This window comes from Gracilinanus agilis, chromosome 4 (genome assembly GCF_016433145.1).
Source record: "Gracilinanus agilis isolate LMUSP501 chromosome 4, AgileGrace, whole genome shotgun sequence".
NCBI lineage: Eukaryota > Metazoa > Chordata > Mammalia > Didelphimorphia > Didelphidae > Gracilinanus > Gracilinanus agilis.
In genome coordinates this window covers 74,823,177-74,841,180 of record NC_058133.1, presented here as the reverse complement: position 1 = coordinate 74,841,180, position 18,004 = coordinate 74,823,177, and the positions used below count along the sequence as shown (strand labels likewise).

Below are 18,004 nucleotides of genomic sequence, written 5' to 3'. Positions count from 1 at the left end.
AGAAATTTTATACATTTCTCCAAGATGAATAACATTTTTTCCACAATATTTGAAAATATTGGACATTATTCAACAATAATTACTCAATAAATTTGTATACCAGGCACTGTACTAGTTCTGGGGTTAAATAAAAGTTAAATAGTCTTTGCCTAGAGAGTTCCTAGAGGAACTTGTATTTTGTTGGAAAAAAAAAAATACCATTTATAGCAGTGGTTCCCAAACTTTTTTGGCCTACTGCCCCCTTTCCAGAAAAAATATTACTTAGCACCCCCTGTCACATACTATCACTGCCCCATTACAGTTATTCACCACCCCCAAATGCACCTGTGGCCATCACCACCCCCCTGGACTGCTGCAGCACCCACCAGGGGGGTGGTGCCCACTTTGGGAATCACTGATCTATAGGTTCAAACAAAAATAGATGCCAGAGAGGCAGAAGCTGCATAGTAGCAGAATCTCAGAGCTGCTCCCTTCCAACAGATTATTACAAAGCATCTCAAAAGGACAGAAATCAAAACCAGATGAGTAAAGGGGCTCTCCAACTGGACACAGCATGAAAGATAGGCAGTGAGTGGGGGATTCTCACGCTATAAGGGGGGGGTAACTGTATGAGTCAAAGCGAAAGTTGACTGCCCCTCCCTTCAAACACCTACTTCACTAGAGTTAAAGCCAGACCCAGAGAAATCTTCAAATTCTGGAGGCTGGCTGAAAGCACCACAGACTTACAGAAGGGCTGTGCCAGGCCTTGGCAGTGAGTCTGGAGGCTAAATAACACAGTGGACACAGTGGAGTCAGCAAGGGCTGGGAAGACAGCCTCAGGGCAAAAGGCTTTGAAGCACCCTACACAAAAATAGACCCTAGGTGATATTAGTTGAGGAAGTCACTGGCAGCTGAAAATTATCAGGAAAAGTTTCATGTAAAAGGTGACTTTTTAAAAATTCTCAATGGTGCACTCTTTTGTCTCTCCCTCTTTTTTTTTTAATTAGTTTGTTGGTTAAATTAAAACTCCCAGATAGTTTTCTAAAGAAGGCATCATTTGACAAAAAAATGTATATTTAAAACTGTGTCTTGCATGTTTTTATTTATCAGTTCTTTCTCTGGAGGTGGACATTCACAATTTAGTCTTCAAACATTATTTTTGTTGTTGTATGTGATGGTTCTTGGTACTATTTGTTTCACTTTTCATAATTTCCAGGTCTTTCCATTGTTTTTTAAAATTAATCTGCTTATCCTTTCTTACCGCACAATCATATGCCACAACTTGTTCAGCCATTCCCCAACTGACAGGCATCCTTTCAGAACGCAAGGATTCTAAGTAGCAGAAGTGAAGAAGTGAATGGCATTGGGCACAGTCAGTACTAAGGCTTGGAAACAGGAAATGGAATGCATATACAAACCAAAGTAAGGAGGTCAGTGTTCTCACCAAGTGAGATGTTACAAAGAGCAGAGAAAGAGGCCCAGAACACCTCTTGGAACACATGGATAAAAGGCATGTTAGGATAATCCAGAAATAAGATGGATGGTAAGATAGGCAGGACAACCAAGAGAATATCATAAAAATCCATCTTTTTAAAAACCATGAGGAAGAGGATCTATAAGAAAGTGGTCAGATCAACTGATGAAGACGGGACAAGAAAGAATAGGCTTGAGAAACTTCCATCAGATTTGGCAATTAGTACATCATTGATAACTTTGGAGAGAGCAGCTTCAATTAAGTGCTGAAGTCAGAAGCCAGAAGAGAAATTGCAAGAGGTCAGAAGATAATGAGAGCCAGTAAGCACAGATAGTTTTTTTCTATAAGTTTAGCTGGGAAGGGTAGGAAAGATATAAAATGATAGCTTGAGAGGATGGCAGAAACTAGCAAAGGGTTTTGTTGTTCAGTTTCAATCATGTCTGACTCTTCGTGATTCCATTTAGAGTTTTCTCAGCAAAGATCCTGGTGTGGTTTGCCATTTCCTTCTCCAATTCATTTGACAGATGAGGCAAATAGGTTAAGTGACAAATAGGCATCACACAGCTAGTAAGTTTCTGAGGACAGATTTGAACTTAGGAAGATGAGTCTTTCTGATTTTAGGACTAGCACTTTATTAACTACATCACTTAACTGCTTCTTTTGCAGTCATTCTAGTCATTCAGTGGAAGAGGATCTTACCTTCTGGAAAGAGTGACTATATGGAAGCTTTATTATTCCCTTAGAAAGGCAAAAAAAGGAAGCAAAATTGCTATACTCATATGAAAATTAAAACTAATTAAAAATGTACAATCTGAAGAATAAGTAAAATACATATATTGTACACACAACACACTTGCATACAATATATGTAATAGAATAAAAGGGAAAAGGCAATGAAAAATTAAGAAAATGTATTCTGAAAAGAATTCTTAAATAATAGAAACAAAATAACAAATCCTGATAGGCTCAAATGGTTAATAAAAGTACACCTTTATGTACTTTTGTACTTTACTTTTGTAAAGCTTTCAGCTTTACAAAACACTATATGTGCATTTTCCTTTTGATGCTTGCAACAACCCTGTATATAGTAGGTATTTTCTTCATTTTAAAGATGTGGAAATTGATAAAGTAAATTGAAAAAAGTTAGAATGTAAGCTCCTTGAAGGTGGGGACTATTTCATTCTTTGGATTTGTACTGTCAGCCCCTAGCACAGGGTCCGATGTAAAGGAGGTATTTAATATATGCTTATTGGTTAAATGAAGTTAAAACATTAAGTGATTGGCCCAAGGTCAAGTCAAAAATCAAACCTATGTCTTAATGATGTCAAGACCAATGCCCTATCTACAACACCACATAGCATCGTCTGAGCAACAGACATATATATGAAATGAAAGAACTAGAAAATTTTTTTAATGGCAGGACAGCTAAGAAATAAAGGGAAAAAAGAAATTTGAAGAGATAATGGTAAAAGTGATCAAAATGGACAATAATGCGAATACTTTGAAAACATGAATGAAACTAAAAGCAGAATAAATATAGTAGAAAAAAGAGCAAATACTTTAGGAGCAGAAAAACTAGCCCGTGGAGAGGGGGGAAAAAACCATGAAAAAGTTTAGAAGCACTGCATACAAACCAACAGACCAAGTTTCAAAAAACAATTATATATATTTCAGGAAATAATTCAAGAAAATTTATAAGAAAAATGAGTGAAATTGCAAACAAAAAGCAGTCCTCTACCAAGGAGATCCTGAGACTCAGCCAGTTACTGTGCTAAAACTTCCTTTTTACTTTCTGGTTTCATTTGTAGTGAAATTCTAAAAATTTATGGTTTGGGAGCAGCTAGTTGGCTCAGTGGATAGAGAACCACACCTAGAGACAGGAGTCCTGGATTCAATCTGACCTCAGACACTTCCTAGCTACATGACCCCAGGCAAGTCATATAACTCCCACTGCTTAGCCCTTACCATTCTTCTGCCTTGGAACTGATAATTGGTATTGAGTATTAAAAGGTAAGGGTTTAAAAAAAAAGATTTATGATTTAGTTCTTTCAGTAATACAGTATACTCTTTAGTATATAGTCTATAACTTAGTTATGAGTCTATTATCTAACATTCAGAACACCAACAGTTAAGTTAATATCCTTCTGCCACCATCACTGTCGAAGCTTGAGGCCATAAAAGGACTACTATTAGAGTTCATTATTTGTAGTTTTGTTTCATGTTTGCCACATCCAAAGACTACATCACCATAAAGCTAGCCTGTTGGTAAAGAGCTGCTCCACACTTAGCTAGGCTAGTACTTAGAAAGTAGGTAATCAATTTCCAGGGCCATATATTCATAGCCTTTACGCCTTTACAGAGATTGGAACCTATGAGAACTAAGTTCTGTTGATACAGATTTAGAGAAACAAGGTCCCCTCCACACCACAATGAAGCACTATATAATGAAGCTGTGGAAGAGTTTCCCCAGAGATAACAATAATCAGAGTATCTGTAGTGGATAAACTATGAGATGATAGATTTGGGACTGAAAAAGAACAACAGAAATTATCAAAAGGGCAAAAAGTGAAAGTCCATAATTTAAAATACATTGCCATAAAGAGCACAGCAACAAGAGGGTAGTGGTAAGGTGAAAGTACTTTCTAACGAGGGGGTGGCAAAGATCAAATTTTAGAGATATTTTGGAATAGCAGTAATACCACAATTACGTTTAGTGTTAAAAAATGTTCAGTTTGGTTTAGTAATAAACTATAAAACAAAAATTATGTTCCCTTCTGATATAATAAAATTTTAACCATTAATGGTAACAGGCGAGTCAAATTTAGTGTTCAATTCAACAAGTATTAAGCTCTAATGTACTAAAGCACTGCAATGTGATACAAAGTTAAAATTAAATGTCTCCACTTTCAAGGAGCTTACATTCTTCCAGGGAGTTTATTAACATGTACCAAGAAATGCATTTCTATAATACAAAGTAAACTGAGGAGAATGAGAGCACTGGTGGCTCAGGAGCAGAACAAAAATCAGACAAGTTGTCACAGGAGATAGCAACTGAGCTGAAACCTAGACAGACAAGGATTCTGAGAAGCAAACATGGGAAGGTCATGTTTTAGGCATATGTTACAACTTTTTCAAATGCATGAAGATGGAATATTAAGTTCAGGGTACTGCAAGAACATAGTAGGAGTATGGCTCAGAGAGATATAAGTTAATAGCTTGAGATGGTAGGGCCAAGTGAAAGTGTTTTCTTGATGGGGGTGTATTTTTTAAGGATAGTGGAGACTTTACAGGTTTCTAGACAGCAAAAGAAGAATCTATAGATAGATATGACAATGAGAGAAAAAGTAAATGAAGGGCTCAGCTCCCAGAGGAAACAGGAAGGAATGGAATCAAGGGCACCAACAGAGAGGTTTGGTCTTTGTAGGAAGAAAGGCGACCTCTTCTTCAGACTAGAGCAAAGGAGGACAGAATGAGGATTTTATGACTCTGAGGTATAAACTAACAGAGATGAGGAAACTCATAATTTTTAAGGGGTCTATTTTCTCAAATAATAAATTGATATGAAGTCTTCTGCTTAATGGAAAGGTGTAGCATAGAACAGTTGAGGAAAGACATCTGGACTAGACAAGGGAGAAAGGGTCAGTTTGCAACACAGAGGCCATTAGGGAATAAAAAAGGATTGTTATAGCATTGAGGATCTAATTGAGGTTGTGTAATATAAATCTGCTGTGAAGCCAATTTGCTTGGTTGTGTCACAACCGTCAGTCATGTTCTACAGCATATGCAGAGAAGCAAAGAAAAAAGGTAGATGGTAGAGGGAGCCCAAGCTTAAAGAATGAGCGGTGATAGGACAAGGGGGAAAAAATTAGAGAGCAGGAGCAAGTAGCTGAACCAGTTAACTATAGGGTCAACATTTTCAAAGAAGGAAAAGTAAGAACAGAGTTGAGATGTTGGATGGGAAGAAACCCAGTAATAGGTCTCAGGGAGTTCAAAGAAAAGATATACGAAAAATAAAGTGTAGGGAGGCATGTGGACAGAGAAAGTAAGTTCAAAGTTCTAGATCAAGCAGAAGAATGGTTACGTGAGATGAGATTATGGATATGTTCATGTTTTCTTATGGATGAGATGGTGGAAAGGTCATGGGAAATGATTGATGAATTTGAAGGCTAGGGTTTTTAAAGTTCAGGAGTATAAAGATAAGAGTTGAGGCAGAAGATTGTGAATAACATTCTGAACTCCTTGAGAAAAGAACCAGAATGACTTGTCCAATGTCACAAAGCCAATCACTAACAGTATAATAATCATTCCAGGTCCTCCATTTGTAAATCTGATAATCTTTCACTACACCAGTCTGTTCCCTCTCCCCTAAATCCCATTTTTCTTATACATTTCCCAGAAATATAAAACACTTACAAATTTTATTTTCTTCTTTAGTTCTGAATTGATGGTCCCTCCTGGTCCAATTTGCGCAATCACTGACTTGAATGTATTTTCCAGCTTCAAAAAATAAAAAACAAGACAAAACCATGAGTCCAAGAAGATAGTAAAAGGCAAAAATATAAAAAAGATACAAAATGACATCTCTTTTGCTTAAGCAGATGCATTCAAAAGTTTCAGCATAAGTAAATAAGTATGGTAGAAACATTCAAGTTATTATTTATTCAAGGTTTATGATAAAAGAATATTCTCACCTTAGAATTTTCCATCATAATCAATTTACTTTCTTACAATGGTACTGTTAGTCAAGTGGAAGAACCTTCACTTAATATCTTTTACATAGAACTTCTCCATCTTAAAGTAATTCTTAGTTTCCCAACACTTTTCTTTTAAAGGCTAGGAGGACTTCTAAACAAAGTCTCTTTAGCACCCCAATAATGCAGTGGACATTTCTGACATTAGAATGGATTTCCAATTGTTCCTTTTTTCCAATGCTACTTTTCACACTAAGTAAAAAGTTTTTAAAAATCTAGCACCATACATTATCACACCTAGATTCATACCCAGAAAGAAACTTTAAGTTTTATATTAAAATTATTTTTAACAGCACTTAATTTCAGATATGTACTCATTGTTAGATTAGAATTATTCAAGTTTGGGGGATTTGAAGGACTTCCCTGTGGAAATTAGCATATTTATTCCTAAAAAAACCCAAAAATTTTCGTATAAAAAAAATCTAGAGCTCTTTTTAAAAAATAAATAAATAAATTTTTTTTCAATGCTTTTTAAAAAAGAAGTACCACCTTCGAAGTGCCTCACCTGGTTCAGTTTCTCTGACTGATCCAAAGATGTCTCCATGCCATTCAATTCTGTGGTTTTCAGAGGATATGGCTGTTTCAGTGGCTCAGTAGCTGAGGCAGGTTCTGGTAAATGTGTTCTCATTATAGGTGCTGGCATGGAGGATGATTTGGGTTGTTTTGTTCCAACTTGTGGTGTTTTACCTTACATGTATAAAAGTGAAACAAAAACAAAAAACAAAAAACTTATCAAACCAAGCTTATAATTCAACATTTTTTGAGGAAATGACTTTTAATCCACCTCCACAATCTTCTTACTCATCTCATTAATAAAACAAGTTTAGGAGAAAGGCTATTAATTACTCTGAATTAGGGAGGAATTATATAATTAAGTTCCTAATTGTTCAGTGGTACTTATTTTAACTGAGACTATAACAGTGATTGGCAAACTTCATTTTGATGAGATTGCATTACAAAGTATAAAGAACATTGGAATAGCAGTCTGAATACCTGGAATCCAGTTTGACTAATGGGTGACTTTGGGCAAATAATTTACTTTTTTGAATCTGCTTCCTCTTTTATAAAAGAGTAAAGGAATACCTAAATTGTGTGTATGAAGATATACAGACTTAGATCTCTCTCACTTGACTACTAGAGGTTAATTTGGTAAATGTGGTTAATTTAGCTCGACATTTCCCTCCATATCTCCATTCATAAAACAAAGCTGTTCCTTTGATGGAAGAAAAAAATCTTTCCAAAAGTAAAGTGTTATACTTTCATCAAGTATGGTTTCCTGTTAGATCTTGCAAGTCTGTTTTTCAAGAATCTTGAGAGGATCAAATAAAAATCTATTTAAAAATCAAATTACTTTGTAAACCATTAAGTATAAGTAAGTATAAGAAAGAGTAAGACAAATGTAAAGTATTATTACATTACAAACAGTACCAGAGTTCTTTGAGTATTATTAATCAGTGACACTGCTGACTGGGAAAAAACACAGAACTCCTAAATAGTCAGAAAAACCACTCTTTAATCAAGGAAAGGGGTTCAATGCTAAATTGGGCCTCCACACAGAGCTGCACACTACATACCCACTAAAATGGGGGTCATCAAATCTTCCTAGGTTAGAAGTTTGGGGGCTTCTAGATTCCACATTGACACAATAAAAACCAGATGGGCTAGAATACTGGTATCAGTGGATAAAGTAGTGTTTTAGATCATAGAAGTTAGTCACATAATCTATACTATGCATATTCTTCATTAACTACCTAATAAGTCTAATAATAATTATTAACTGTGTGTAAATGGAATTAGCTCTAGACCATTCATAGTCAAAACTCTACTTTCGGGAGATGATGTCATCCCCACCTCCCTTAGTGGGGAGGGGAGATGAGTTACCCACACGTGACAATAAGTAACAAATAGAGAACAAGGGACTGCCCTTGGCAGTCCAAATCAGTGTAGAGGCTGCCATTTGTCCACTTGAATTAGAGGTGGACCCACAGGAAGTGATGGGAGACACTATCTCTTCAAGTATGTTGGTTACTTCCTGTTGAGGCAGTTCCCGCTTTGAACTTGGTGCTGAAGGTCCTCAGCTGAGACCTCAGGTGGCTTCTACTCTGAATGGTCACGTGGGTAAGTTAGGCTGACTTCCTTGGCCTACCTTGGCGTTTCCAAACTCTGCCTTAAGTAGGCTTATAGCCTCTATGATTGCTAAGGTCTTGTGGCTTGTAGCCTAGTTCAAATAGCCTTTTAACCCTCTCTCTCCGTCCAGGCCTCTACAGGCCTGGACTAGCCTCTCCCTCTATTTCCCGACCTTTTACCTTCAAAATTGTAAATAAACTACCTTAAATCCGATCCTGACTTAGGTCTATTTAATTATGGAATCAATCTGAATTATTGATTCCTGGCGGCCACACTTTAAATATATATCTATAAAATACCTAAAATTTCCATCTTACAACTGCATAATAGTCTTTGGAGATAACCGTCAATTACACTCATTTACTTTTAAAAAGAGGCAAATAAAGGAAAAAATTACTGAATTTGTTACCTGTGCTCACACTCTTACCTGCTGGTAACCCCCTCTTCTGGTCACTTGGTAGATTTCGCTTTAAGGTCAACAAAGAACCTGCCCTGGTCTGCTCAACAGCAATGATATCTGAAGCTGCACTCAGCACTTCAAACATAGAAAGAAATCCATATTGCATGTATTGGAATGATCGTCCAAATCGTTTTGCAAAAGCCTTTTCAAAATCAGAAAGGAGTATTGGCGAAAAAGCCAAGAGGTCCCTTAGCTCACTCTTTACCACAGCTGGAAGAATGGGGGGTATCCTTCCCCGGTAAGGTAGTCTCCGACGAGAGCCAGAACTAGAACCAACATTTGCCCTTCCTTTCTGTGATGAATTTCGAAGCTTGTTACTACTCCTCTGTTTTGCAACCAAACTTGCTATTCCTTTGGTGGTTTCATCTGGAATAGCTGAGAAAATGGAAGAAAAAGGTACCTTAAAAATTCTGCAGTTCCTCCTCAATCTCCTGAGAGACATAATCTTTTAATCTTATTTGGCACTAATTAGTTTATATTTGTGTGTATGTATATAATTACATATGTATGTATACATACATAAATATGCACAGTTAATATATTGCCTGGTGTTTTGATTGGACCAAATGATTTTTTTTTTTTTAAATCAGAGCCTGGGGGCATCTAGATGGCTCCATGGATTGAGAGCCAGGCCTAGAGATGGGAAGTCCTGGGTTCAAATCTGACCTCAGACAAGTCCTAACTGTGTGACCCTGGGCAAATCTTTTAACTCTCATTGCCTAGTCCTTACCGTTCTTCTGCCTTGGAATCAATACACAGTACTGATTATAAGATGGAAGGTAAAGGTTTTGTTTTGTTTTTTTTTTTCCTTTTGAACCAAAGCCAAAAGAATCCTTAAAGATTACATCTAGTATTTTCTTTTTCCTATATTTCCTGTTTTTTTTGGTTGCTACAAGGTTAGCCTTTCCAGAGTAAAGAAAGGAAAAGCAGAAATATTACTTATTAATAACTCTTAGATTTGAAACTCATGTAAAATGGCTTGATAACCTTAAAAGTACCTTCCATCTCTAAATTTGTGATTCTATTAATCAGAATAGAACTGAATCTGAATTCTAGTAGTGAATATTTACTAGATATGTGACTTTGTGTAGATCACTGAACATCCCTGAGTCTTATTCCTCTTACTCTGATATCTATTCATTGCAGCATGAAGTAACCTAGAGTTCAGAAAGGCCATGCCAGAAGAGAGCAACATCTGTCTGGTTTCTAACAGAGTCTAAGTAACAGATGGTGTCTGCTTTTTGAAGACCAGACTAGCGAAGTGGAGAAATGCTCATTACCAATAAAGTAAGATACTTGACAATAAAATTTTGGGACATGACAACCAAATAAAGGAAAAATGCAAAATAAAAACAGCTCTTAGTCGGATTATGGCCCTTTCCCAGGAATGAAGAAGAGGGCAGAGAATGCTAAGAATTAAGAGTTCTCAAACCAAGAATTAACTTAGTGTGAGAACTTTGTCCAATGATACAATATTAGAAAAACTAAATTTCATCAATTTTGGTCCTTCTTGCCATAAATGAAACCAGAAGAAGCAAAATAAATAAGTTGTCAGGTGTGGTTTATCATTCTTCTGAAGGCTTCTGAAACATTTCATAAAATATCTGGTCATCTCCTGTCACATTGCACATATTAACTGATTTTTTTTTAAAGACCAGCATATACATAAAAATTCATATAAGACAAAGATATAGAGAACCCTTACAAAGAAAGTGATGAGAACTTCAAAATTGAAGTTATAATTTGGCCCACAGTGAGCTCAAAGCAAAAGTAGGACCAGGTGAACAGGAAAAAAAATGTACTAGAAATATTGACTCAGGAGTAAAGAAAGAGGCCAAGAATTATAGACAAACACAAGCCTCACATCTATACATATGAATACTTTAAGAATCTTAAGATGGAGGGCAGATGGGTAGCTAAGTAGATTGAGAGCCAGGCCTAGAGACGGGAGGTCCTAGGTTCAAATCTGACCTCAGACACTTCCCAGCTGTGTGACCCTGGGCAAGTCACTTAACCCCCATTGCCTACCCTTACCACTCTTCTGTCTTGGAGCCAATATACATTATTGACTCCAAGATAGAAGGTAAGAGTTTAAAAAAAAAAAAAAGAATCTCAAGATGCTGATGTGATAAGCATCAGATAATATTTTTAAATGATACTAATTATTGATAGGAAATGACTTGTTACAGATGTGGAAGTTATTCTTGAATCAAGTGTCTGTACAGTCAGACTCTGACTTATTAGAGAATAATTAAAATTAAAAAGTAGAAAGAATAAACATGAGAAAAATGGTATGCAATTATAACAACAACTTTGGTCTGACCTATTTATACGAGTTCTCAATGTAGATAACTGGGAAATTCATGGAGAAAAGGAAATCAATACAAAAATGATTATAACTTCATCTAGAAGTTCAAAAGATATAAATTGCTGTAATGACCAAAAAGTCTAAAATCCAGCTTTATCAAAAAATCTGACTCACTTGTTAAGCAGAAAAGATATGGTAATCAAATGCTAGCACCAATTGAGAATAAAAACTTCTAAAACCATGTGGAAAAGGATGGCAGATCATGAGCACAGTGTTGTCTCACAAAAGCAGTGGAGGAAAGAACCAATGAAAAGGTGCATTTGAGAGAATCTAAGGATGAAATTGGAAGGAGATCAACAGACAATAGATTAAAAAGATTTACAAAGATTTTTCACCATCAAGGACAGTTGAAACCAAAGGGCATTTGAACCTGAAATTATGGGAGGTAATAATGGGACTCGAAGAGAACACAAAGATGGAAAAAACAACTGGTCTAAATCAAGTATACATAGAGGATGTCAGCACTAGTAGTGACAATTTTAAACATGTAGGATCTAATTTCAAGGAATCTAAAGGAAAGGAAGGGAAAAAAGACATGGAAAAAATCTTAGAATTATCAAGAAGACAGAGAACAATAACTACCAAAAACTACCAAACCATATGCCTACTTTAGCAAAATCAAATTATGAGGGGCAGCTGGGTAGCTCAGTGGAGTGAGAGTCAGGCCTAGAGACGGGAGGTCCTAGGTTCAAACCTGGCCTCAGACACTTCCCAGCTATGTGACCCTGGGCAAGTCACTTGACCCCCATTGCCCACCCTTACCAATCTTCCACCTATGAGACAATACACCAAAGTACAAGGGTTAAAAAAAAAATCAAATCATGAAAATAATCTACATATGTATCAAGGTCAACCTTGGCAGGGGATACTAGAAGAGGCAAGTTTTCAAAAGTATAATATTTGTCAGTTGACCACATCTTACCATCACACAATTGACGGAGATGTATATGTGGGCAAAGTGGATAAAGTGCTAGGCCTGCAGGTCAGGAAAACCTGAGTTCAAATCTAGCCCTAGACAATAACTAACTGTGTAACCCTGGACATAAGATACTTAACCTTGTTGCCTTCATTTTCCTCATCTATAAAATGAACTGGAGAGGGAAATGACAAACAACTCCAGTATCTTTGCCAAGAAATCCTCAGTTGGGGTCACAATGATTTAGACATGACTGAAATGAATGAACAACAAAATCTAATCCCATGTTTGATAGCTTGTTGACTAAAAAACAGTAAATTTTATTTAGTAGAACAAAATATTGATTTAAATGTTTTTCTCCAATAAAGTGTCTGCCATTTGTGCTAAAATTATAAAAGATTTCTAAAAAAACAACTAAAATAGGGGCAGCTCAGTAGACAGAAAGCCAGGAGGTTATGGGTTTAATATGACCTCAGATATTTCCTAGCTGTGTGACCAAGGGCAAGTCACTTAATCCCCACTGCATGGCTCTTACTTGTTCTACTTTCTTACTTAATAAGTATTGATTCCAAGAAAGAAGGTAAGGGCTTAAAACACAGACATACAAACACACAGACACACAGACACAGACACACAAAGACACACACCCTAATATTATTAATTAACTAGGGCTTTAGAAGAACTAAGGTTTCTAAAGAACCAAAACTGAGGGCAAAGGAGAAGCACCTGGTGAGTATAGGTATGTTGCCACATATTACAAAACCTGGAATTACAAAGGAGTAGGATGTCATCTAACAAATGTCTAGAGTAAAAATTGAGCTGCTCATATAAAGGATAATCAATGGACAGCCCATGCTCTCCACTGGTGTCCTCATAGTATGAAAAGTAATAAAGAAAGGCCCCCAGAATGTTGGGTGAACCCTTAAGTGAATTTCTGAGAGAACAAAGACAAAAGTCACACAGGATAACCATGCATGACTAATTTGTGACCTGCATCTCTGCAGGGAATAATCACATCAATGGGTTCACAAATCCACTGGACTATAAGAGTCCCAATTTTCTGCTTAAGATGAAAATAATAATAATATTCATACTATTGACCTCGTAGATTATTCCATTAAGTACTTTGTAATCTTTAAAGTTATGTCATAACCCTCAATTGGCTTCAGCTTCCTCAGGCTTAAAATAACTTCATTTGGATTGGATCATGGAACTACAGATTTAGAGCTGGAAGAGATTCCATTCTCTTAAGAGTTCCTTTTAGCTCTAATTCCTGGGATGACTTTGACAAGTCAGAAAAGGTATCTTTAGGTTAATTTTTTCTTAGAACCTACCTTTAAGGATGACGGTGCCATCACCACAGGGGCAGACGCTTACCACATCAGGCATATCCAATACCAGCTCCATAGTGGACCGATAACCAAGGATTCGCAGAGGCAGGTGATTACCAACCATTGAGAGGTACTCCCTCTCCAGCTGCTGTGGGGTCAAACCATCTTTGGTGGAGATGAGGAGGGACCGTATCTCCTTCCTCAGACATTCCTGAATTCTCTCCTGGTCAGACATGGCTCCTTCACTAGAGAAGGATAAAACAACACAGGAGCATGAACAAAGGCAGTAGTTCCGATTTTCAATATTAGCAGTGAAAAAGGCATACAGAAGCCCAGGGCCTGGCCAGGTCGGCAAGCGTTTATTGAGCGCCTGCGGTATGCTTGGCACCAGGCTGAGCTCCAGGATACGAGGAAAAGTCCGGCCCTGTCGCTGTGCGGCCAGTCTGAGCTGTCTTCTCCACTGGATGGTTTACTCAAGTCGGGGCCCCCCAAGCACCCAGAGATCTGATCTTGGCGGTGCACCGCAAAGGTAGGTGCACAAACTTTCTCCTACCACGAGATGGCCCCCAAGGGCGAGCTAGGCCCACTAGCTCAGTCTACCCCGAAAAAGCCGCCCCGTAGATCTCTTCGATAAGCCTGGCCTAGGCTTAGTCTACCCTTCCCCCTCCCCCCCGGCGGCCCCTTCCCCAGGCCTGGCACGACCCACTTCACGCGAGCCCGACCCCGGCCCCGCAACGTTCGCTCCCTGCCCGCTGCCCCCCAACGTCCGCGCACGGGCCCAACGTCTCCTCAAGCCGCTGCGACCGGGTCGGGTCGGGTCGGGTCAGGTCTCAGCGCGAGGGCGCGGGGCGGGGCCCGGCGGGCGGCTTCGACGCGGCCGTGGGCGAGGGCGGCCCTTTCCCGCCGCTCACCCGCTGGGCTGGGCCGCGGGACCCCCGCTAGAGCTCGGCTCGCCTCCCTCTCCGGCCGCCGCGGCCGCTGCCGCCGCCGACGCCGCCGCCGCCGACGCCGCTGCCTCCTCCGGCTGCCCGCGGTCCAGTGCGCGCGGCGAGGCGGGCAGAAGAGCGAGCTGTGAAGGAGGGGCCTCGCGCCTGCGCAGCAGCACCTGCCCTTCCGGACACCCGGGACGCGGGACGCCGGGTTCCTGGCGGGAGGCTGCGCGAGGCGGCCGGGGCCCCGGGGACGGTTGGAGTGCCGCGAGGCCGAAGGAAAGGGCCAGGAGCGGGGGCGTCGCCGTCCTCCCCCGCCCCCTGCGGCCCGGCCCCTGCTCGGCCGGGCCACGCGCGCTCGCGTCGTCCCAGGCGCGGACCGCTCCCTCGGGGGCCGCGGGCCGGCAGCTCGCCGCCGGGGCTTCGGCGGCGGTCGGGGGCCAGGAGCTCGGGCCGGGGCCCGCGGCCTCGGCGACGGCGGCGGGGATGGGGAGCCGGTAGCTCGCCCTCGGGGCCCCGGAGCCCCGCCCCGGGCCGGCGGCCGTTAGCTTCAGCAGCAGCTGCGGCAGCGGGCGCGGCGGGGACGGCTGCGGGCGCAGCGGGGACAGCAGCGGGCGCAGCGGCGGGCGCAGCAGCGGGCGCGGGCAGGGGCATCTCAGAGCGGCCGGGAGCTGAGTGAGGCCGGAGCCCAAGCACCAGCGGCACATCCCCCGGGGGAGCGGGAGCGGAGCTGCCCCGACGACGGGGACGGCGACCCGGAGGAGGAAGGGCGGGGGCGGCGTCGGCGCCAGCGACAGGGGCCAAAGGGGCCTCGTGCCCGGTCGGGTCCCAGCCGCGGATGGGTGCTGCCCCCTTCCCAGCTAGAGTGGCCCTGGAGGAGGTAGGCAGTGCCCTCCTGTGGACACCGCCTCCCCTTCGGATTCCAAACTTTGAAGAAGACTGGGATGCCTGAGAGCCTAGTGAGGTGTTCAGACCTCTGGTTCCACCCCTGCTCAGGAGGAACTGATGGAAAGTCCAACACTGGCCAGGATATCATTAGCAAGAAATGCAAGATGTAGCTGTACTTAGGGAGCCCTAAGGAAATCCCAGAGTGCTTCCATCATCCCCTTTGACTCCCAGTTTCTATCACACCGACCCCAAGAGGCCTTAACTATCTTGTCCAAATCTGAGTCGAATCATCTTTCAAAGGCTATATCTGACCCCAAACCTCTTCAGGATGACCAGCAAATGGTCCTCCAACCTTTGCATGAAGACTTCAAGTGAGAAGGAGCTCTACAGTTCCTGACAGTTCATTCCACTTCAAAATAGCTCACCAATCATTAGCAGTTTTTCCCCTTCACCTAGAAGAAATCTTTTCTATAGCTTCAACTTAAGTGTTCCTATTTCTGCTTCCTTTCTGGGAAGAAGCAAACCAAGTCTAACCCTTCTCTTGCCCTCACAAGACTTGCAGATATTTAAAGAGACTTTTACCACCTTGGCTGTTCTCTGGATGTTGTCCACCATGTCCATAAAATGGGACAGCCAGGTTGCTGATGCCATTTTAGGAGAACAGGCTAACTCATTTTGTAAAATTGAGGGAGGTTGGGCCAGACGCCTTTCCAATTTCTTTTTGCTTTTAAAGCTACAATCCTTTAGCTCCTATCTCTTGTGTCTTGAACACTATGCCTCATTTAATCCAGCATAATATTTTAGTTTGATTGGCAGGACTTTTCCAATTTTTTGTGTGTCCTCAGCATCTAGTATGCTAGCTTGTTAGTAGATATTTAATATATTTTTTTAATTGGTTGAAAACTGTCATTATGAATTTGCAGACCATTTCCTAACATTGTGACCTACTTTAGTTTTTTCCATTGTTATTTAACATCCTTTTAAAATTTTGAGTTACAAATTCTCCTTATCTCTCACCCCTTCAGCTACTGAGAAAGCAAGCCATATATCAGTTATACATGTGAAATCATCCAAAACATTTCCATATTAATCTTGTTTTTGTTTTTTAAAGCAAGAAATCAAATGAGAAAATTATACTTCAATTTGCACTCAGTTCATCAATTCTCTCTTTGCATTTTTTCATGATGTGTTCTGATTCTTTCTGACCCTGTTTGAGGTTTAATTATCAAAAATACTATAGTGATCTGCCATTTTCTTCTCTAGCTCATTTTATAGATATGGAGAAATATAAGCAGGTTTAAGTGACTTGCCCAGAATTCCACAACTAATGTCCAGGCCAGATTTGAAGTCAGGAAGATGAGACCTTTGGAATTGTCTTGGATCATTGTTTTGATCAGAGTAACCAAGTCTTTCACAATTGATCATTATTAAAACATTACTGTGCACAGTAGCCTCCCAGTTCTCACTTCACTTTATGTCAGTTCATAAAGGTCTTGCCATGTTTTTCTGAAACCACATCCCTTGTCATTTCTTTTAGCACAATAGTACTCTGTCACCATTATATGCCCCAGTTTGTTAAGCTATTCCCCAGTTGATGAACATCCTCTTGATTTCCCATTCTTTGCCACCACAAAAAGAGCTGATATAAATATTTTTGTATCATAGGTCAGAGATGGCAAACCATTTAGAAACAAACTGTCCAAACTGCAACCCTCACAACACCTGTGAGCTATCCCCTTACCCCCAGACAGGGGAAGGAGGAAGTGTTCCTATAGGGCTGCTGGGTAGAGGGGCAGGTAATAGGAAAAATGTCCTCAGGCCCAGTGGAGAGCGGGAAGAGAGCAGGCCTCTCCAGCATGCTCCCTAAAGGTTCACCTACAGGGGTATAAGTACTTTTTCTTTTTCCTTTTTTTTTTTATCTCTTTGGTATACAGACCTGGCAGAGGTATTACTGGATCAGAGGGTTATGCACAGTTTTATAGCCCCCCTCTCATCTAGTTCTTAAAAAATATGTTTGGGGTCCTCTACTGCTTATTAAATAAAGCTAAACTTCCTATCTTGAGTCCTCCAAAATCTAGCTCCAAACTATCTAGCCCTATCATATACTACTTACTCTCCATCATGTACTCTTTAGTTTCAGCCAAACTAGACTGTTTTCCATTTTTGCTTACCCATCTAGATGTCTGTTTTCACACAGAATGGACTCCTTTCTCCCCTTCCCCCAATATCCAACTACTGAAGTCTTTCCCCTTCCATATTTTATTTCTATAAGGCTTACTCCAAAATGAAATTTTACTTTTCTTTTTTTTTTTTTTAAACCCTCACCTTCCATCTTGGAGTCAATACTGTGTATTGGTTCCAAGGCAGAAGAGTGGTAAGGAAGGGCAATGGGGGTCAAGGGACTTGCCCAGGGTCACACAGCTGGGGAAGTGTCTGAGGTCAGATTTGAACCTAGGACCTCCTGTCTCTAGGCCTGGCTTTCAATCCACTGAGCTACCCAGCTGCCCCCTCTTCAAATTTCTCATAGCACTTTGCCTGGACTTTGCCAGGCCCAAGTTCCTAATCCCAAATTTCCAATCCCCCCCCCACTTTTTTTTCCAATCCCCTTTTTTAAATGGTCCTATGAAACACTAGCAAGAGGAGGCTAGAATGTGATCTAAAGGAAATTTGCTTCACAAATTAGGAAGTCCCAGTCCTTTCTCTGTTGATAACTAAAAGTCCCAATTAAGGGTTATAAGAAATTGTCTTGTGAGCTGTCTAGTCCAAGTTCATTATTTTACA

General features: G+C 40.5%; 1 protein-coding gene across 1 annotated transcript in view; it reads right to left on the bottom strand.

The window, feature by feature from the left end:
- The window catches only part of TDRD5 (tudor domain containing 5), a 48,238-nt gene extending 34,597 nt beyond the window's left edge, over positions 1-13,641 (bottom strand). The window contains exons 1-4 of the mRNA XM_044673270.1: positions 13,410-13,641; positions 8,759-9,166; positions 6,710-6,891; positions 5,867-5,950 (exon numbers count right to left, since the gene is read on the bottom strand). Coding sequence (XP_044529205.1) covers positions 5,867-5,950; positions 6,710-6,891; positions 8,759-9,166; positions 13,410-13,641 — 906 coding nt within the window. The remainder of the gene's footprint in view (positions 1-5,866; positions 5,951-6,709; positions 6,892-8,758; positions 9,167-13,409) is intronic.
- Positions 13,642-18,004: the final 4,363 nt, after the last annotated feature.